At 37.9% G+C, this 22,703-nt stretch overlaps 1 protein-coding gene across 1 annotated transcript in view; it reads left to right on the top strand.

Annotated features, from left to right (window-relative positions):
* The window catches only part of CCDC102B (coiled-coil domain containing 102B), a 216,224-nt gene that overhangs the window by 176,547 nt on the left and 16,974 nt on the right, over positions 1-22,703 (top strand). The window contains exon 8 of the mRNA XM_070047018.1: positions 13,227-13,397. Within this exon, the coding sequence (XP_069903119.1) occupies positions 13,227-13,397 (171 nt within the window). The remainder of the gene's footprint in view (positions 1-13,226; positions 13,398-22,703) is intronic.

The raw sequence follows: 22,703 nt of genomic DNA on the forward strand, positions 1-22,703 counted from the left end.
TATTTTCAGAGCATGTATACTTAAGATATGCCATATAAACAGAGCAGATGAAGCAGTATCTAGAGCCCAGAATGCTTTGTATAATGTTTAGTATAGGACCTTTTAACCCTGTTCAATTTTGTATGTAAAGGATTATATTTAAATTTAGTTACAGAAGCTTTGCATGAGTGATTTTTATTGAATAGCTATAGCATGAAAATATAAAAAGAGTATACAAACAATGTCTGTGGCCTAATTTTCAATTATGAACTTGGGAGGATACTTAAAGTTACAAAAAAAAGAATCAAAAACATATTTGTAGAAGCACTTTTTCCCTCCTGAGACTTAGGCCTGTTCATAAGATGATAAGAACATGTACAAATAAAGGACATTTATCAGGTAGGGATGGCAGATGTTAAAGTCTCTTAAATTCCTGTTTTTAGCATCAAAATTTAAAAAGAGCAAATGAGATGATAGCAACTACCAGTGACACAAGTAAATTTAACATGAATAACAGGAGTTAGAATAAGTTCTCCGTGTAGGAAAGTCACTTGGATTTTCTCCAACTGTGTTTATAGCAGCCATTCCCAGCCCTGACACAGCACTCACCGTATTCTATTTTCATGTATTTTAACTCATCTCATTTTTCTAGTAGAATGTGAGCTCCCTTGGCCAGGAATGTGTCACACATGTAACACAGGGCTCACTACATTTTCAAAAGTTATCAACTGGCTCTCTGTGAGCCACCCAAACGTTCCAGGTTCTGGGCAACTGGTACTTACTATCTGTGTCGACAGGCAGCACCCAGGTTCCAACTGCCAGACACGGCTAAGTAGAGCAGGAGGAAGGGCCGTCCCTTGACTGGAGGACACATCCAAACAGTGTTTCTAGCTCTGGACGTTTTCCTTGACGTGTGGGACCCATGCCTTTTTTTCTGTTGTGAATCCAACCTTTCCAACTTGCCGTTTCCCTGAGAAACTCCATTCCTTAACCCACGCAATACCACATTGTTGAATTCATGACTCGTGCCGGCAACCACGAAGGGACCCACTTTGTACAAGAGGCAACCCTTGGAAATTAGGTATGGGGATACTTACTTTTAGTTTTAGATGAACTAACATTTGTTTTCCTAATTTGATTTTAATGTTTTACCTAACTTTGGCTTCTAATGCTTCTCTTTTGTAAACACCAACACAATGAGAGGAGAGAAGCAGTTCAGTTATTCTACACTGAAGGATTTATTTGTGTGCCTTAATTTTTCACTCATTAAACTGGTTGATATTTCCAGACTCCCTATGAGATCACCTTAATGTGCCAATTAACGTTAACCTATAGGGTAGTTTTGATAATTTCATATAGGTAACAGATAATTATTTCTGGATATAGAGGCGATCTGGAGGATTAAATGTTAATAAATGCTATGAATAGGTGTTTAATTCCTGAGTTCTGAGACAATCTGAGGTTGTGAATAAAATATGCTCGATCTTTCTCAGATCAAATTGGAAAACTGAGTTAGCTTTGGGGTTCTAGATCTAAGTTTGGTTATTTCAACAGAAAGTAAAAGGCACACTCAATCTGTACACCTGTGATCTCTCATCTTGTTCCCAAAGCAAATACTCTGTCGAAAATGATGGTCCACTTGTATTCCAGGAAAGAGTAACATTTTAGAGGTTAATATTTATTTAATAACAAGTTATACAATATTTTTAGGAATGCAATAGCAAAAAAACCCTTTTCAATCTTTTCTACATCAACAGTTCGTCTTTCAACTTGATATACTCCTTTTGAAACATCATCCACATGTAATATTACACATTGCAGGCGCTGAAAAAGATACAGAAATGAGTTAAGAGGAAACCACTTCCTTCTTACAACATGCACTTTGTATCTCTGAGGGCGTGTCCAGTAGATGGAAAATGCTCTGTTAAATCCCCTCCGTTTGTAGACCTCAGGGTCGAAGCTTCTGTGTTTCTGCAGTTTGGCATCAGACCAGGTGGCAGGCAGTGAGGATGGGATCTTCTGCTCCCTCCTCCCTACGTTGCCCCACCACCACCACCACCCCCGCCCCGACTAGATAGGCTTTCTTCTACTTCTCAGGGCTGGAAGAGAGGACAGAGGAGGGAGCAGTCCTATGAATTGGAGTGGTTTCAGGCATGGTGCTCCAGGCCAGCCCCTTCTGCCGCAGTGCCTCTTCAGTCAGCCCCTGACCTACCATCACCCTGAGCTCTCCCAGAATCCACTCCATGTGGGATTCTTCTGTTGGTGTCACCTCGCCCACCCGACTGGTCCTTTAAAGTGGGGGACTTTTTTTAAATGATGCAAATCCAGCTCTTCTCTGCAGGGGCCACTCAGACTCACCCCCAAACATTTATGCCTTCCTGTTCCAAGAAATTCTGAAAGGGCAGGCAATTGCCAGGGAAGCACCACCTCCCTGCTCTATAGCAACAGGCTGCTTATCCTTTTTCTAGTATGAATGAGGAATCAGTCTGTCCCCCAAACACCAGGTGACACTTTTAAGGTTTTTCTCTGGAAAAATTGATGTGTCTTCATGTGGGGCAGGTAACTCCATTCCATTTCCCAGGACAGAGGAGAGAAATTGCCCCCGGGCTCAGATAACAGGCCTTCCCAGGGTCTCCCTGTCCACCTATGATCCGCCCATTACACACCCTCCAGGTGGGCAGGGCCTAGTGGGTGCAGGACCAGGTTTCTACCACACTTTTATTTTTCTTGTCATTTGTTTTAGAAGGAGAGGAGTTCAGTGTTGAGGTCTTACGTAAAACTGGACAAAAGTAAAAACCCTATTTCATGCATGTCTTGTTACTGTGTGTTTTTGTGGTGTATACATACATACATACATAATTGGAGTCATGTACATAAAATTGTGCCTGTGCTTTGTTATTCCACATTATATAGCCTCATTATTGTCGCATCATCAAAATTCTTCGCACATAATTTAAGGGCTTATAATATTACCGTATAAGGATTAATTATAATTTACTCAGTAAGGGTCCGATCATATAGATTACTTTTTAACATATTATTGTTAGATATAATGCATAGTGACTATTTTTGAACATAAAACTTTCATTCATATATATATTCATATATATATACACATATATGTATACATATATATATATATAGTATTTTCCTAGAATAATTTTCTTGTTATAAAATCTAGGACAGAGGTAAGAACTGATGATATATTTTCATAAATTATCTTAATGTCATGAAAATTTACATTTTCCTTCAGTGGTATATGAGAGTGTATTTCTTACCATTTCTATATCGATATCCTTATTAATATTTTTTCATTTCTTGGATTATTATATTTCCTCTTCTGAGAATTTTTTCTATCTTTATCTTAATCTTTGGATTATTTCCTATTAATTTTTATGAACACTCACTGTGGTTTTATTTCTATTGGCCTTTCTGATCACTTCCTTTTTCTCGCCTTTATTGACCCTTCTGCTCTTTCTTTTCCATGAATGGAAGTAGGAATTGTTTGGCTATTGGGTCTGTCAAACTCAACACACAAATCTATGTACTTTATTTAAATTATTTATTTCCCTAGAATTATGAGCAAAAGCAATACCCTTATCTGTCAGGAGAGTTTGCTGTATGCAGAACCACTTTCATGTAAAAGGGCTGCACGGAGGACCTGGAGAAACCCTGATTTATCAAATGAAATGAAATATTTTCCACAGAAAAGTATTTTCTCTGAACATTTGTAGCTTTGTACAATTACAGGGCTCTTCTCAGTGTGGGTAGAGAGAAGGTTGGAAAGTTTGGTTATAAAGCATTACTTAGCTAAGTGTGCATGGCTTTAAGAAAAAACTGTGTGGGAGTGATGCATTCCCTGCTGAGTGTGAGTCAATGATCTCTTTCTCTATTCCCCCCATGGGAGCCGAGCCTGGAAAATAGAAAAAGAACTTCTGATTCCATCTACAATTTTGGTGACTAACAATTCAGGGTTTAACTTAATATTTGTATGTTCTCTGGAGACAAAGGATGCTGTATGAGTACTAAATTGTACTTGCAACTTATGGTTTAGCCGTAGGGTTAATAGCCGTATTTGCAATTCTTTAGAAATCTTTAAATATCACACAGAGTCAGGATATGTACTATAATAACTATTTTAATGTATTGCCAACTATTACAAAACTTTATTATGTGTAGATTGAATTGGTGATGAATGCTTGCTGTTAAAAGGAAATGAGTGTAAAGAGACTCTTCCTTTTCCTGTGCACAGTACAATCCAGCCTGCATACAATCTAGAATCATAAACACATTTTGTTGTTTGCTTCACCAATCAGTAAGACATATTGTAAGTATATTCATTTATTCATATATTCATTTATCATTTGTTGAGCACCTTCAGTGTCCAGGCACTATTTAACACACTACAGATAATTGATGAACTATACAGTTAAAAGGAAAAGACCAAAAAAAGCTCTGTCCCTATGACCCTGATGGTGTATCTGAGAGACAGACATCTTTTTGTAAAATGAGTCAATTTAAAAATGACTAAAAGCCTAGTAACCTTTGTTATGCACTGAAACTGCCAGTGAATTAGTCAATCAAAATGTTTTTTAAGCATGTCAATTGGTGTAACCTAATATTATTGTGCTAGACTATTAGTAAGGATAAAGCACTACAACAAACTCCAGATCTCTGCAGCTGATACAAGTTTATTTTTTGCTCATTTCTTAATCCAGTGAAGCCAGGAGGCTCTCCTTGGTGTTTCTTCTCCATGTGGTGACTCAGGGATCTGTAACTGTCAGCTTTTAGCTTCGTCATCTTGTAGCCCTTCAGTTCTAGGTACTTAGGTAAGGAAGTGGGACATCACGGAAGTTCCCATGGGATATCTCCTTGCTAGAGCTAGAAGAGCTATAAACCAGTTCCTTCCACATTCCATCAGGCGGACATTAGTCTCAGTGTCCCATTGAAAGGCAAGGCTTAACAAAACTACTCCTATTTTATTAATCTGATATAAATACCAATTCATTTCCAATTTTGTATATTTTCAAGGTGTTCTTTTTAAAATTTTCTTTAGGCTGGCTCATAGTTTTTCTATACTATTCTGCTTGTTTACCAATAGACCAATCCTTCATCAATTCATTTTTTTGTACTTGTATCAATAGATTATTTTTATCCTTAATAATTCATTCCTTCAATTTTCCTCAGATAATATCCGTATGCTTTATCCAACAGTTTGAATTGATTGCTTGCCATATACAAAGATATATATATCTTTATATATATCTTTTTGTAGTTAAATTGAGATCGTATTTTTTCTGCTAGAAACAGCTTTCTCTCTCTAAAGTTTGCATTGTATATTCATTATTTCCAAAATTTTACAATTAGAGCTCCAGTTTTCTATGGACCTGACAACTAATTAATTTTCACTTTTCCACATAACTCTAAATTGTTTCTACTCTACAGATATAGGTGCATTAAATATATATTGACTAGTAGGATAAAGCAATCTTAAGTAAATGCACAAACAGGTATAAATTTCAACATGCAATAAAGACTAGAAAGGAAATGAACAGGTATCTGAATGATAATTAAAAATAATACTGTGAACCATTATTCACATTTGAGTAATCAAGAAAGCGTCTCACAGGAAATCCTATTTAAACTGGGACCTGAATGTAAATTAGGAGCCACGTGAGTGTAGAGTTGCAAAAGCTCTTTGTAGGCGAAAGGAAAAGCATGTCCGAATACTTTGAGACAGGAAAGGATTTGATGAATTCAAAGAGCTGTAGAAAGATAACTTCCTAGAGAACATCCTGAGTTCTTTCATCAAGAATATGTGGATGGAAAATCCTGCCTCTGCCTAAAACTAAAATTGATTTTGGGGCTTCCCTGGTGCGCAGTGGTTGAGAGTCCGCCTGCCGATGCAGGTTCGTGCGGGAACACGGGTTCGTGCCCCGGTCCGGGAAGATCCCACATGCCGCGGAGCGGCTGGGCCCGTGAGCCATGGCCGCTGAGCCTGCGCGTCCGGAGCCTGTGCTCTGCAACGGGAGAGGCCACAACAGTGAGAGGCCCGCGTACCGCAAAAAAAAAAATTGATTTTGCCCTGCCTCTCGCATATTAGTTTAGCTGGGCTTAGAATTCTAGGTTACTCAGCAACTGAAGACATTACTGGATTTAATAAGGCTTCTTGTTGTCGCTGATTATAAGTTTACTATTAGTTCCTCTCTTTATACGTTTTTATTTCCCACAATCCGTCTGTGCTGTAATAATATCTCTTGGCCTTTGTTGTTTCTCAGTTTGTTTACAACATGTCTGATTTTTACTATATATTTTTATTCTGCTCAATATTTTGTGCAATTTTTTTGCATTTTTTTTCCCGAAAACATAACATTGAGAGGTTGCCTTATCAACACAAAGGCAAAGTTTCACTTGGAGAAAACCACTTCTATCCTTGCTCGTTCCCTTCCTACTTCCTTCCCAGCAAGATTCAGCAGATATTTGGGGATTATAATACATCAAGTTTAAGGACAAAGACCACGTATGAGCTAAGGGTGACAAAGCAGAAAGGTAAAAAGAACCCAGTCCATGGTGGCATTTGCTGAGATGCTCTATCTACTCTGGATTACTGACACTTCACCTTATTATTGCATTTGATAACTAACTAACTAAACTATCCTAGCCAGTTTTTCTACCTATCCTGTTACGTTTAATTAATGTATCACAAATGACTTACACATATTGTGTCTTTTGAAGGTTACAATTCTATGAAATTGCTATTGTATGCATTTTACAGATGAGGAAAGTAGGACTTAAAGTTAATGAAGCTTTTTTATATTTTCTAAAAAACTTGAATATTATTGGGAATATTGACATAACTGATTATATGAGAGATTAGTAGATGCTCAACAAACTTTTTTTTTGGTCAATTGCTTATGTATCTATGGTACTGAATAAGCACAAATGGCATTGAATAAACACAAACTCCAATGTGTGATAGTCTATGGGCCTCACACACACACACACACGATATAAGTGCCACAATGTAGCCACAATATTGTGGCTTTGCACCCTTTTTGCACATTTTTTTCTTAGTAAAGTTTCCATCATCTATTTTCCATCCATGGTGTTTGTACTATGATATTTAATTCTATAGGATAGATCTCCCCAGGTGACAGCCATGGGACATGATGTTGGCATTTGTGCTACCTGGGTAGCATATTCTGAGACAGATATCAAAACGTAGGAAGTTTATTAGGGAGTACAACACCCATGGGGAAAGAGGCCAGAGAGCAAAGGGCAGAGGGAGAAGTAGGACTGGGGAGAAGTGATAATAGTAATACCTCTGGATACCTCTGAAGCTGGCATAGATCTTTGGAGCTGTCCCAAATTGAGGTGAGAAGAGCAGTTCCTTCATACTTCTAAAATGACCAGGCTGCCCCAGGAAGGGGGTGTGGAGTTAGAAAGGAGGCTGTTTTTTGTTTTTTGGGTTTTTAAAAATATTTATTTGGTCATGCAGGGTCTTAGTTGCAGCAGGTGGGCTCCTTAGTTGTGGCATGCGAACTCTTAGTTGCAGCATACGTGTGGGATCTAGTTCCCTGACTAGGGACCAAACCCAGGCCCTCTGCATTGGGAGTGTGGAGTCTTATCCACTGCACCACCAGGGAAGTCCCAGGAAGGAGGCTTCTTATAGCCAAGGGGAAAGGGCTGTGATCAGACATTTCCAGCAACCGGTGAAATACATCCTCTCATCCTGCAGGAGAACCTGCAGGGCACAGGACAGCATCCCCTCTCAACATGTCCTCCCTGCTTATCATCCACCTTTCATAAACAGTTCCCTATCTTATTAGCTCATTGGATTATCTCTTAGTATTTGTCACAATGGGAAAATTTGCTTGTTTAATTGTCTTTAATCTATTACCTCTACTAGGTTCTAATGTCTGTGAGGTTAAAAATTGTGTCTGCCTTGTTTGCTTTTATATATAGAATGTAGAAGCCAGTCTACATGGCACGTGGTAGACACTCAGTAAATGCTCCTTGAATCACTGATAATGTGTCAAGTCTACAACGAGCACTAACATCACTCTATACTTAACATATAAGATATTAAATGAACTCTCTGAAGATGCCATTTAAGACCACAAAAATGTTCTCATTTTAAAGCTATTATCTGACAGGTCAGAATTGAAGATATAGAGACTGACATTTATCCTTATAAGTAGGTGGTACAAGATATTTTTCTAATGCACTTAATTTGGATGAGCTTGCGAGTTCTTTATTCAAGTAGATGGATTTGATTGTAATAACCACCCAATGTGCCTGAGTCAACTTTTGAGAAGAGAAAATCTGCCCTTGTTGATAGTGTTATTACTCACAGCTGGAGTCTAACAAGGCTATCAACAGACCATGAGCTAGTTATTTCCAATTTTATGTGTTTCTCTTTATTAAATATAGTTGACTCATATTATACTGAGAATTTCAGGTTCTCTACATAACAGTACAGTATTGTTATGCATTTTTGAAATTACAGATGCCAAAATTTCTAATTTTCTATGGATTTTTTTAAAAATTGAACAAACAAATAACATATATAATAACACTTTAATACTTTAAAATTTTCTGTATGTCATTTTGTTTTTCCTTCAAATTGATGCATATAAACTTATTTGATTCATTTTTAACCAGCGTTTCATGATGTCATTTAAAATGATAAGAAAATGTACTTTAGTTCTGGCAGCTTGGCACAATCAAAATCAGTTAAGCTTCAGCACTTCATGTATCGGCTACAATATTAATTCTAGGTAGAAAGCAATATTCTCACTTACAAGAGCATAAACTAATGCATGATTTCATAAGCCATACACAGAATTTAAAACCTGCTATCAAATTCTTCACATCACTAGAAACAGAGTTAATCTATTTGAGGAACTGTTATTCTATCAGAAATATCCATATACAAACACATTGTATATGCTTATTTTCTATATCGATTCAACATTATTATTCATATCAACTTATAAAAGGATTGTGAATTATATTTACTGTTCAGTTTTATAGCTTTGGATTTATAGAGGATTACATACTGACAAATACTCTCTAGTACTGTATATTTTTTATATGTTTAATTTCTATTCAGATTTTTCTCTGCCAAAATAAAATATATCACATCATGGTTTTATGTATTTCTACCATTAAAAATATATTAGAATAAGCTTGCTCTAAAAATCCATATGGATCTTTATTATTGACTTATTCTCTTTTTATATGCAAATTATTAACTCTTTAAATGAACATCTATTTGGATGCCTTCCAACTGGAGGTCTGTAAGTAAGCTACAGGGGAAATTGAGATTTCAGATAAAAGCATCAAACAAAACATATACAGGGGATTATGGTTTGTGACCCTAAGTGCCTCTACTCTAATGTGCATTCAAAGAAAGAACTGGGGGTGGGGGGAATCTCATCACAAGAATGACAAAAAAATGAGTCTATAGTAGCAAAGGTCATAGCTTTGAGAATTAAGGAAGAAATCCATCTCTCTCCTGAAAGTAAAATTGGGGTGTTGATGAACTAATGGATTAAAATGTCAAAGAACCTGTGAAGTCTTAGAAGATAAGGCCTGCTAACAAGGTTAAAGCCAGCCAGGATATTGTTTTGAAACAATGAAAAAAGGAGGAGTAACTTACAGCTAGTTTGGCCATAAGCAATGTGTATAGCTTCTCAGAGGCTGAATGGGGAAAATAGAAAAGACAAGAGAGAGAAGGTATGTGAAGAGTTCAGTGATAGTAGGTACTTGGCTAATACTAATCTCTTTCACCCTAAACTGATTTTTTTTTAAATATCCTTACTAACGAAATAATTTTTTTTCTCCTATGTTGAAATCTAGTTTTCATCTTTTTAGAATAGAAAGTAAAAGGTATCCTATGAACATAATTAAAATACATTTGGCTATAGATACAGTTTGATATATTTTCTCGTAATGAAATGTGCCCAAGGCCAGGCCAGGTCTGCGGACCTCAGTTGTAAGCATGATTCTCCTATTGGCCCAGACTGTTGTATCAGTACCTCCAGGCATACATCTTCCTTGTATATTTTTAAGTGCTTAAAAATCCTAGATCACCTCCTCCCACCCAAGGAGACGTCTCATATTTCATTGCTCGGTTAGGTTCCATCTACCTTCCTAAAACATTTACTGGCAAGAGTAAAGTTTACTACAGTTGGCATATACTAGTGGTCCTCAGACTTTATGTTGAATTATAAACATCCGGAGGGCTTGTTAAACCCAAGGTTGCTGGGCCTCAACTCCTGAGCTTCTGATTCAGTAGATCTTGGATGGAGTTCTCAGGGTATGCTGATGCTGCAGGCTTGGGGACCACTCACAGAGAACAGACGTTGGCTAACACATATCCACCTCCTGGGCCTGAGAATAAGGTGGCCCTCCCTGAGCAAATGGCCATGCAGTAGAGCATGAATGCTAGAGGTCTGCCTACAAGGATGACACATGCTTGGGGTGGAATTGGTACTGACAAACAGCAATGATTTTCCTTCCCTCCTCCCTCCCTCCCCCCCTCCCCCTCCCTCCCTCCCTCCCTCCCCCCTCCCTCCCTCCCTCCCTCCCCCCTCCCTCCCTCCCTCCCTCCCTCCCCTCCTCCCTCCCTCCCTCCCTCCCCTCCTCCCTCCCTCCCCTCCTCCCTCCCCTCCTCTCCTCCCTCCCTCCCCTCCTCTCCTCCCTCCCTCCCCCTCCCTCCCTCCCTCCCTTCCTATATGCACATCTCAAAGGTTCTTTTTGTTTACTTAGCTCCATTTAAACCAATCTAAGTGAATTGTACAAGCCTAAAGTCAAAGCATTGACTATCTGAGAAATAATTGTACTAAATCACAAAGGTTTTTTTTTTTTTTTTTTTTTTTTTTTTGCGGTACGCGGGCCTCTCACTGTTGTGGCCTCTCCCTTTGCGGAGCACAGGCTCCGGACGCGCAGGCTCAGCGGCCATGGCTCACGGGCCCAGCCGCTCCGCAGCATGTGGGATCTGCCCGGACTAGGGCACGAACCCGTGCCCCTGCATCGGCAGGCGGACTCTCAACCACTGCGCCACCAGGGAAGCCCCACAAAGGTTTTTTACGTAGTTGCATAATTCCTGAGGAAAAGCCATCATTTTATAGATTTGCTATAACTCTTCCATTAAGCTCTGCATTACTTTTGTGGCAAATTCTTTGTTTGCCAGATCAAGAAAATCTTTCATTAAATGCTCCATTGTCATTCCAAATAATAGAATTGTGTTCCCTACTGCATATCTTTCTGTGAAAGCATAAGGTATATAATGTGGCATTGGAAAATTGTACTCTGAAGAGAAGAAAGGAGAAATCTGTTTGCATTTTAAATGTGGTTTGTGATGTAATTTGATAAAACAGTGCCATGAAGCCGTAAACTGCACTGTTACTGTGAGGCAAGGGAAGGGACCATGAGCCTGTCCCATCAACTGGGGTCTAGCTGCCTGTCCAAGTTTGCCTGTTCCCAGCTGCCCTTCGGCACTGCTCAGGTTTAAATACCAATGGTTGTGATTCTGACTCTTATGGGGGCCAGGGCTTTCAGAACAGCAGCAAGATTCCAGGAATCTCTCAGTTATTTGATAGATTGCCATGGAGGCGTGGTGGGTGGCTGGTGGGCGTGGGAGCCCTCCTCTGCCTTTTCCTCCTCCGCCTTTTCCTCCTCCTGGCTTCCTGAGAGTGGTCAGCAATTTCTCCCAGGTCCTGCGCTCTAGTCCACACCCTCTTCTCACATCTGCAGGACATTTACCTGTTTGGTTGGAGTTCTGTGTTTCATAGAGACCAGGAGGCTACCAGTAATCAATGGTGTCATATCAAAATTCACTTTAGGGCTTCCCTGGTGGCGCAGTGGTTAAGAATCCGCCTGCCAATGCGGGAGACAAGGGTTCGATCCCTGGTCCGGGAAGATCCTCCATGCCGTGGAGCAACTAAGCCTGTGCGCCACAACTACTGAGCCTGTGCCCTAGAGCCTTCGAGCCACAGCTACTGAAGCCCACACACCTAGAGCCCGTGCTCCGCAACAACAGAAGCCACCGCAATGAGAAGCCGCGCAGAGCAACAAAGACCCAACGCAGCCATAAATTAAATAAATAAATTTATTTTAAAAAAAAATTCACTTCAGCTTATTTTTTTTAGGCTTCACACTGTTTTGCATTTTGCTTGACTTAATAGAATATTGAGAGATATCATTATACAAAAGGCTGCCATATTATAGTTTAAGCATTAAAAAGCTTAATGTCTTTTTATTTAATCAGCTCCATATGATATTATGACGATGATCTTCATTTCCAATCATTCACTATTAACATAAAAATAACGCTGTGCTACATGTCCACATGCATACAGCATTTCACACAACTGTGTGTGTATCTGTAGGACACAGTCCTGGAAGTAGAATGGCTGGGTTGGAGTTTTAATGCATTTTTCATGTTAAATAGTTTTCTCAACGTTTTTCCATGAATGAATCTCAGTTTCTTCACATTTTACCAACAGATTATTTTATCACACATAATCTTGCCAGTCTGAAGGCATGAGGAGTAGCATCTTGATGTGTTTCTTTTCATTATACTTTTATTTTTGATAATTGTAGATTTATATGCAGCTGTAAGAAATCTGAGGCCAATTAATTGGCCTCAGTCAATTCATGTCTTGTAGAATGTTGATTATAACAAGATTGACTGGAGATCCAGTCACTTCATGGTGGATTCACTCTGGATTTTCCCCAGGGTCAGCCCCTTCAGGTCTCTGAGCCAGATTCGTGTGGTTTCAGGAGGGTGCCTTTCACGGCATGAGTACAGCAGCACAAAACATTTTTTTTAAGAAAAATAATTAAAAGCAGATAGTCTGCTAACTTTTAATACTTAGGCTGATTTAGCAGATGAACAGTTCTTCTTGTACTTATTTTTATTATATTTTATTCTTCATTTATGGATATGAGAGTCCTCTTTTGGAAAGCATACATAAAAACTAAATTTGCACAACATGAAAAATGGGTCATTCCCTCAAGCACGTAAAGAGTTGCACTGTATTTTAGCCACACAGAAATACACCTTCCACCTATAGTTATATGCGAATCATAATATGTAATTGCAGAAATGTAGAGTTCCGGATGCCTAATCTGAATTCTTCCTAAAGTGCTTTTCTATTTTTTCCAAACAAGTTGCCATTCTTCTGACTTTATCAGAGGAAACTACAAATAATGGAATCCCTGTTTTCTTTTAAAAGGAACTGTTGGACCTTCAACATGCCTACCATAAACTAAGCAGGCAGCACCAGGCAAAGACGGCAGAAATGACCCACGTCAACAACCTCATGGATCAAAATGAGGCCGAAGTGAAGAAACTGAGATTTCAAGTAGAAGAACTAAAATGGGGACTCAACCAAAAGGAAAATAAGGTATCTTATAAGTGGAACATATGTCACATAGATTCAAAATTGCATTTCATAGCATAGAAAAAGCATTTTCTTTATTAGCATATGGCATTGCTTGAGGTAAAAACTTCACATTTTTAAAAATTAAAATCAAAAAAGTGTAAGTGTAAGGAGAGGAAACTATTATGTAAACAACATGCTCATTTTTGTAGTGTTAGTAGTGCATTTTTTACGTGTGCCCTATCGCTTCAGGTATGTTTTAGCTTGGTCGTGTGGGGAGGCATGGTACCATAGGTGTCATTAAAACTTGGTGTTGGGCTTCCCTGGTGGCACAGTGGTTGAGAGTCTGCCTGCTGGTGCAGGGGACACGGGTTCGTGGCCGGTCCGGGAAGATCCCACATGCCGCGGAGCAGCTGGGCCCGTGAGCCATGGCCGCTGAGCCTGAGCGTCTGGTGCCTGTGCTCCGCAATGGGAGAGGCCACAACAGTGAGAGGCCCGCGTACCGCAAAAAACAAAACAAAACAAAAACACAACAACTTGGTGTTTTAAGTTTTAAGCTTTAATTCTATATATTATAGAAACATGGTGTATGTTGTGATTACATGTTATGATATATACATTCTCCCCAGCGCTCTCTGATGTTTAAAGAATGTAGGCATCTTGCTTTGTCGCGAAAGGTCAACTTGCTAATGGTTTATGGCATGTTTAAGAATGGGATACCTTGACAGTACACCTGCAACAGGGAGGTGTGATTTCAGCCGCAATTACAGACAACAAAGAGATTTTTCTTGAAAGAAGCGGTCTCCACTGTCAGCGTGATAGCGTCTGCCACCCCATGGCGGCAATTACTTCAGATGGGGTTCCAGGCACGGCATCTGCTTCTAGCGGACAACTTTTGAGGCAAAAATAATTACTTCCCGGATTAGAGAGACTATTTGCAGATAATGCCAAACAGTTGGAAATTTAAAAAAAAAACGGAATTGTTTTTCCAAGGGGTAATTCAGTAACAGAACACCGTCCCCATTTTAAGGTTTAATTTTTCATCAAAACTATCCCAGTCAAAAAAAAAAAAAAAAAAACTATCCCAGTCAAGCACACCAGATTTTCTAATCTCATAACATCACAGGAAAATAGAATGATTGGACCAGTGAGGCTCCTACATCGTCCCTGATCTCACTAGGGCTGACTTGTCCGTGGGCATTTCATCCTTGATGTCTCTTTTTATGAAGACATATATGTAGTTTTTAATGGTGTGCGTGGGTGGTGAGGCTGGACTGTGGAAGAGTAATTCAGGAGAGGAATGTAGAGTGGTTTTGGGTTTTTATTTTCATCATAGTCATTATTCTTTTGAATAGTTTTGATATAAAAGCATTTGTTGCAAGTGGTGGTAAATAACCTTTGTGTTTGCCAACATAGGCTTTAAGAAATTGCTTGGGACTGAATCATCAGCAAGGAAATTGTGATAATACACAGTTTTCCAGGGCTAATAAAGTACTAGTTCCCAAAAATCTGATACAGCCATCTAATCATGTAATTTTAAAAACGGCCGTGGTTTTAAGAAGAATTCTGTTAGTTGCCCCTCCCTGTAGGAGAATCATTCTTCTCACATCATCATCAGGCTTGGCACATGTGACATTTGCTTTGCCTGACGAGCAGAAGCTCCGTGTGCCACTTACCATCAGGGGCTTTATGAGCCCAAACAGGGCTCTGCCGTGCCTCTTTTCCCATGTGTCTTTTCTGCCTTGTCTCATGTCATGAGGCCAGCAGGTGCAAAGTAGACATCATCCTCTCAGTGTGAATTCTGAAGTGGAAAGGATATGGAGCAGAGCCTTTGCTGACCCAAATGGATCCACATGGGTAAAAAAAAATCAATATTTGTTGTGATAAGCCACTGACATTTTGGATTTGTTTGTTGCTATAGGAGAACTTAGCTAAAGCTGACTGGTATGGTCAGCTTATATTGCATTGACTCCAGTGCCAGAAGTAGGTGGTGAGAAAACTTATTGGAGGTTAGAATGATGGCAACGCATTTTATGGAGTCTTGAAAGGTTTGGTACATTATATCCTATAATACCTTGGAAAGCTGATGATGGACAGAATGAGCTTGTGGTTTTTAGATGAATAGGTATGTAGCTAGTATTTCTTGTTTGCTATTGGTGTGTTTGACAAGTGCCTAAGAGAGAGATGAACTCAGAAAAGACTTGTCGAATTTTCGAAAAGATATGTAAGATAATACAGAAATTTAAGTAGTTCTGTGACTGCCAGGGTCTGATTTTCATTTGCAAATGGTAATACATAAAACTGAGGATGGCTTTGAACAACAAACATCAATTAAAGTTAAGCTTAGGCAAGAACCAATTCAACAGTGTGGCCTTCAAACCTGTTGCTAAAAGCTCTTAATTAATGTCATTTTGTATAAATCCTTGAAGCTGAACAAAATGGCACAGGGAGAAGAGAATGAGATTGTGCTTCTCTCAGAACATCCCACAGATTCGAGGCAACTGCAGGTAGCTCAGAGACAATAGAATGTCTCCCAGAGAACTGCAGATGGGACAACTGACCTGTGGTATTTGCTGGAATCAAAAGAAAAAAGGACTTGTTTTTGTGAAAGATACGCTGGCAAATGAGCTTCCAGCCTGGGATAAAATAGACTGATTTATCAGGATTTGAAAGAACTCTTCATTCCTCCAAACTTCTCAGACATGGAGCTGGCTGGGCATGCTGTCCACACCTGAGAAGGAGTAACGTCCAGAGCCATATTCAAATAAGGACACGGTGAATAATGCAAAAGGACCACCTAGAGAACAAAGACCATGGAGAACTACAGACTAGGCAGCTATTATCAGGGAGGAGAACCCAGGCCGGATAAAGGAGCATTCCCCATGAGCAGAACAGGAGCTCCTTGAAACATCTGCAAAGTTAGATTTCATAAGTATTTTCGATTTTCTTTTCTACATGGAAGTTTTTATTGCAGTTTTCCTGTCCTAGTTTCACTATAGTATATTGGGTGGGTGAGGGAGGAGAGTATAAATTACTTGCCTTTTGAGTACGTAGCTTCTGGAGCAAGAGAAGGTGTATTGAGATCTGACATAGATATGAGATCTTTGACTTTGAGATCAAGGTTGTGATTGGAAGGTTGCTTGGGTAATTTCTCTTGGAGAAAGGGTGAAAATTTTTGAATGCCGAAGGAAGGAAAACAAACATTTGTGACCAGGAAGATGGGCTGTGTTGTATTGTATGTGAGAGCAGGAATGAGTGAAAGGGTATGTGTGTGTATTTTAATATTTGTTGCTCCATCTGTGGGAGGAATATAGTTCCCAAGCATAAATGGTGGGCATGGTCCTGTGAGGTCTTTGGCAAGTGGAATTTGTGCAGATTTGAAATAGAATCTTTTGGAACTATAATTCCATATGGATAAGTATTTGGACATATTTCATCTCTGAAGCTTAAAAATACATGCATTGAAATATATGTTCAAAACATAAAATAGTTCAGGGTTCTGCACCTCTCCATCCAATCAGTTGATCACCGGAGAGGATTGATCCAAAGCACGATCAACTCATATGGGTGTTGTAATCTGGATTATTTAATTGCAGTTGTCAGTCTTCAGTTTTTCTTTGATTAAAGGTCATACGCTTTCTGGTGGCTGGGAATGAAAATATTTCTCATGGAAATAAGATTTTGCATTAGATAGCAGTCAACATTTCTATAATTTGACTTATCATAGAGAAGCAAAGGAAATTCTGTCAGTTTCACTGCTGAGCTTTTTAATTTCATAGTAACAAATTCTTCAAATTGCAATTAGTTGAAATTAATGTTTAATTGGAACTGTCAAATACAGAGTTCCCAACTCCCACAAGTCAACAAATTTTAAATAAATGAAAATGAGATATTAATCCTCTATACTGAAAAGAGAAATAGACACTTGGGGGCCCATAAGAGAAAACCCAGGGTCTGATTAAAGAAATGAGCAAATTAAAAAATTCATTTTGGATGAGTTGCTTTTCTTTAAACAAACTTACTAAAAAAAAAAAATTCTAAATTGATGTGTATTTGTTAGAAGTCAAACATTCTTTTCTCATCATTTCATTGAAGCCATTATGTGATGGCAAATTTTAATTGAGACTTCATTATTGAATTGCAGAACTAATTACATATATATCCACATTAAAATACCAAAATAACTTACCACTTTAATAAATATGGTGGGAAAAACAGTCTAATGAATAATATAATGATGCAATAACCAAAGTTGGTAGAGACAGAACAGATAGTACCTAAGAAGCAAGGAGTATAATATAAACAATTACTAAGACACATGGGGGCTCCGCACTGTACTAGTATCAAGAAGACTGAAGGACTGAATGAGATAAGGCTTGCCAAGGAATATTTTAAATTTTGTAAAACAATATCATATCATATAAAGAAGGAAAAATTTTTAAAAAGTCAACTATCATAACACCATCGTATCATATTACTTCAATGTATATTAACTTCTAATGCCTAGGCAATTTTATGCAGAATTGCAGTCATCATTTGAAATAATATACTCTGCTTTACCAGTTACCATAATCAGTTTTCCTGCTGCTATGTAGTTTTCATACTTGGTATTTCAAGGGGTGGGATAATATTTATTTCCTTGGATATAAATTTATTTAATCAACCAAGCCTCCTTTACTGAAGGTTGTTTGGATTTTTTTTTTCTCAACATAACTGTACCATGACTACTTTCATGTACAGTTGACCCTTGAACAACATGGGGTTGAACTCTGTGGGTCCACTTAATACGAAGATTTTTTGATAGTAAATACTACTTTCTACCCAGTTCGTGGTTGGTTGAATCCGCACACATGTAGGGCCAACTCTAAGTTATAGGATGATTAACTTCTAAGCTGTTCAAATTCAACTGTACAGACCTTTTTTCCCCATTGGAAAAAAAAGTTTTCTAAGTGGAATTATTGGGCTTAAAGGATATGAATATAATATGACTCTTGATATATTCAGAATTACTAATTTTCTGTGCTTCTCAGCGATAGGTCAAATTGTGGAAACGTTGGCTATTATGCAAAATCTTAACTGCATCTTAACTGATGCAAAAGTAAGTTAAATCTCAAATGATTTGTTTATAAAGCTAAGAGTTTAATCACTCAGTTTGCTGAGTTGTTAATTGGATTTACTCTCAATTTCAGTTTCTTCTTTTTGTTAAATTCTTTTCCCTTACTCTAGCTCAATACTTACTCTTATTTTCTCTATTTCTATTTTAGTAATAGATTCTATTAGTAAGAGGACTTTAAAAATACGTAGTGACTATGTTGTGTTAAAAAAGATGTAAATCAGGGCTCAAGTAGTTCTTAGCCCCTAGATGCCTACAATTCACAAACCAAGCAGCAGAGGGTGAGAGTTAGCCTATAGTAATCAACAAATAAAAGTCCTATGGTAAGGGAAAAAGAATCACCTAACTTTTAGATGACATTCCTGCTTTCAGAAATTCATGGATTTTTTTCATAAAACTGAAATTTGATATAAGTGCTCAGCACAATTGTAAGTCAAATATAGCTATAGATAAAATATATTCCCAGTGTAAAGGTCAAAGTCTAATATGATTTTCTAACCTGTCTGTGCAATAAATACCCTTTGGAGTATTTTTTTTTTTAGATATTTTTAAAAAGTTTTTATTTTATATTGGAGTATAGTTGAATAACAATGTTGTGTTAGTTTCTGGTGTACAGCAAAGTGATTCAGTTATACATGTATCTATTCTTTTTCAAATTCTTTTCCCATTTAGGTTATTACAGAATATTGCATAGAGTTCCCTATGAGAAACAGTAGGTCCTTGTTGATTATCTATTTTAAATACAGTGGTGTGTATATGTCAATCCCAAACCCCCAATTTATCCCTCCCCCCAACCTTTCCCCTTTGGTAACCATAAGTTTGTTTTCTGAGGCTGTGAATCTGTTTCTGTTTTGTAAATAAGTTCATTTGCATACTTTTTTTAGATTCTGCATATATTTGTCTTTGTTGGTCTGACTTCACTTAGTATGATAATTTCTAGGTCCATCCATGTTGCTGCAAATGGCATTATTTCATTCTTTTTATGGCTGAGTAATATTCCAGTGTATAAATATACCACATCTTCTTTATCCATTCATCTGTCAATGGACATTTAGGTCTTCCATGTCTTGGCTATTGTAAATAGCACTGCAGTAAACATTGGGGTGCATGTATTCTTTTGAACAGTTTTTTCTCTGGATATATGCCCAGGAGTGGGATTGCTGGATCATATGATAGCTCTATTGTTAGTTTTTTAAGGAACCTCCATACTGTTCTCCATAGTGGTTGTACCAATTTACATTTCCACCAACTGTGTAGGAGGGTTCCCTTTTCTCCACACCCTCTCCAGCACTTATTGTTTATAGACTTTGATGATGGCCATTCTGACTGGTGTGAGGTGATATCTCATTGTAGTGTTGATTAGCATTTCTCTAATAATTAGTGATGTTGAGGATCTTTTCATGTGCCTTTTGGCCATCTCTATGTCTTTGGAGAAATGTCTATTTAGGTCTTCTGCGCATCTTCTGATTGGGTTGTAAAAATACTAATACTCAAGCCTCATCTCCACTAGCCGAGTCAATTTTTATGGGTGGAGCCTGTGTATGAGTATTTTTTAAAAACTTCTCAAATGATTCTAATGTCTAGTGAAATATCAGAACCACTGGTCTAATGAGAAAAGACTGCCACCATTGAGACTCAAATTCATAACTTTGGTCCCCACTGAACACATGTGTTTACTGTAACAGATTTTACTAGTAGAGCATAAATGAAATGGCTTGCTACAGAAATGAGGCTTAGTCCATTGTAGTCTACCTGTAGCATTGTAATGTGCAAAACAAATTGATGTCTTCTAGTTTTGAGAGAAATTCAAAAGATAAAAAATCACTTAAACAGATGGAAAGAATAGGTATTATTGAGCACTGTAAGTTCACTCTCAAAGTGCTAGTGTTTTTCTAAATGCATTGTCTGTGTGGCTTCACACTTAGCAATTATCACCTTATTACTGCTTAGCTAATTCTGGCCTCACATTTTAACGCTTCTGGTGTCAAAAAGGTGAATCTTTTCAAAAGTCTGATATCATCAGCAATGATGAATGTGAGAGACACTGTTTAAACCTACAGAACATTAATTATCTAAATCAACAGCTGATTTTTTAAGCAAGCCTTTATTTGGAAGGACACAGGAATTCTTTCCCAGCCCGAAATATATTTTGGTGAAATCTCGTTAATTTACACCCTGCTAATTTTAAGATTGTGAGAATAGTGATTGACTGAAATTCACATTTATCTAAGGAAAAGATCTGGTAAGTGTTTCAGGTTAAGATTAAAAAAAAATAATAAAGAGGCCGGCTTCATGTTCACATGGGGACACAAGCGGTAACCACAGACCCAGGATCTGAACTGAACTGTAAAAACCAGCCCAGTTCATTTAATATTAATTACTTCCTAACCTCTGTGTTAGACGTTAGAATACACTTGAGTGAGTTCTTCCCAAGAAGAGGTTTACAGTGTGGCTGGGGATAGTCCAACGTAAATGTCTGAAGTTAAATATAGCAAAATAAATGTCAAGATGGTGGTTTTTACAGGATGCAGCGGAAACAGGTGGCCATGTTTCTTTTCCTTCCAGGGCTATTTGTAATTATGCGTTTAATTATTTGTTGTCTGACACCCCAACCAGAATATATGGGCAAGGACCAGCACAGTCTGTGCCTCTAACTGGGCCAGCATCAGTAGAGTGGTTTCAGGTGCCCCTAAAATCAAGACATCATAGCACTACAACATGAACAGAGGTCTTGCATCCTTGTACATGTATGCAGTTAATTTAAATCCTTCTAATAATTTTGCTCCACTTTCTGTGGATAATTTGAAGGGCACCATTTCCTGCAATCATTCTTCATGATCTTGCTCTTCCTTCACTTTACCAACCACCTAAATTGTCTCTGATGGTGTTCAAAACAGGCCACCCTAGAATGTTCCACTCTGGCATGTGGATTATTTTGAGCTGAAAACAATCAAGGCCCATAAGACTCAGGAAGAACCCTTGAACTCTGTCTAAAAGAACTTGCTGTCTAAAAGAACTTGCTGTCTAGGGCTTCCCTAGTGCTGCAGTGGTTGGGAGTCTGCCTGCCGATGCAGGGGAGACGGGTTCGTACCCCGGTCCGGGAGGATCCCACATGCCGCGGAGCGGCTGGGCCCGTGAGCCATGGCCGCTGGGCCTGCGCGTCTGGAGCCTGTGCTCCACAATGGGAGAGGCCACAACAGTAAGAGGCCCGCGTACCGCAAAAAAAAAAAAAGATTAGTGTTTTAAGTTTCTGGTGGGTCATTTCAAAGAGAACATTCAGGGACAATTATTTTTTTCTGCTCTAATTAGAATATTCTTTTCATGAAAAAAATCATAATTGAGCTTAATGGTAAAGCATTTCAAATAATGTTCCAGTAAGATAAAAATAAAACAAGGGCCATTTTATTGTGTCAAAGGAAATAAAAATCTTTCTCAAAATTTTCTTATATGGAATATATAATGAGAAAGAGTGACATATTTAGGGTATTAATATTGTGTTGAAAAAAATGTCAAGAGTGGAATTATACTTTTAGGTTTACATGCTTCTTAACTTTCTAAAATAATAATCATGATATTTGAACTTCTGTCTTTTTAAAAGATTTGTCAGGTAGGTCATTTATTACAAGACATTTCAGTTACCTAACTAATATGAAAACAAATTTTTTTTAGTGTTGCTCAACTGGAATTATTAAAAAAGGTATGACTACTTGTATTTAAACACTCAGAACTCTAAGGCTATGAAATTCTTATGAGTCATTTTCCCTTCATGCTATAATAAATTGAGAACTTTTGATGTTTAAAAAGATATATATGCAAAATCTATAACTATTCATTTGTGTGGTTCTGCTGTATTTGGAAAATCAGATGACAAAATATAAACTGCACACAATTAGACATATTTAAATTTGTAATTTGATGCATTTCACACTCAATGAGTATAAATGCAAGACAAATTTATGTTGGCACAAATTATGAAGAAATATTCAACAGTTATAGTCATCTCCTAAAGATATAAGATTTATGTTCTTACTATATCTTCACATATTATTGCTTTAATTAGCAGAAAATATTTTACTTTTTGTTAAAGTTATAGATTAGAAAAACCCACCAGATTCTGGTGGGCTTTTTTGTGTTGTTGTTGTTGTTTGTTTCAAGTATTTACCTGATTCATTTAAGAAAGCGAAAAGTATAGTTCTGTCACTTCTCGGTAATTGCAC

This window comes from Globicephala melas, chromosome 13, assembly GCF_963455315.2.
Source record: "Globicephala melas chromosome 13, mGloMel1.2, whole genome shotgun sequence".
In the NCBI taxonomy this organism is placed as follows: domain Eukaryota; kingdom Metazoa; phylum Chordata; class Mammalia; order Artiodactyla; family Delphinidae; genus Globicephala; species Globicephala melas.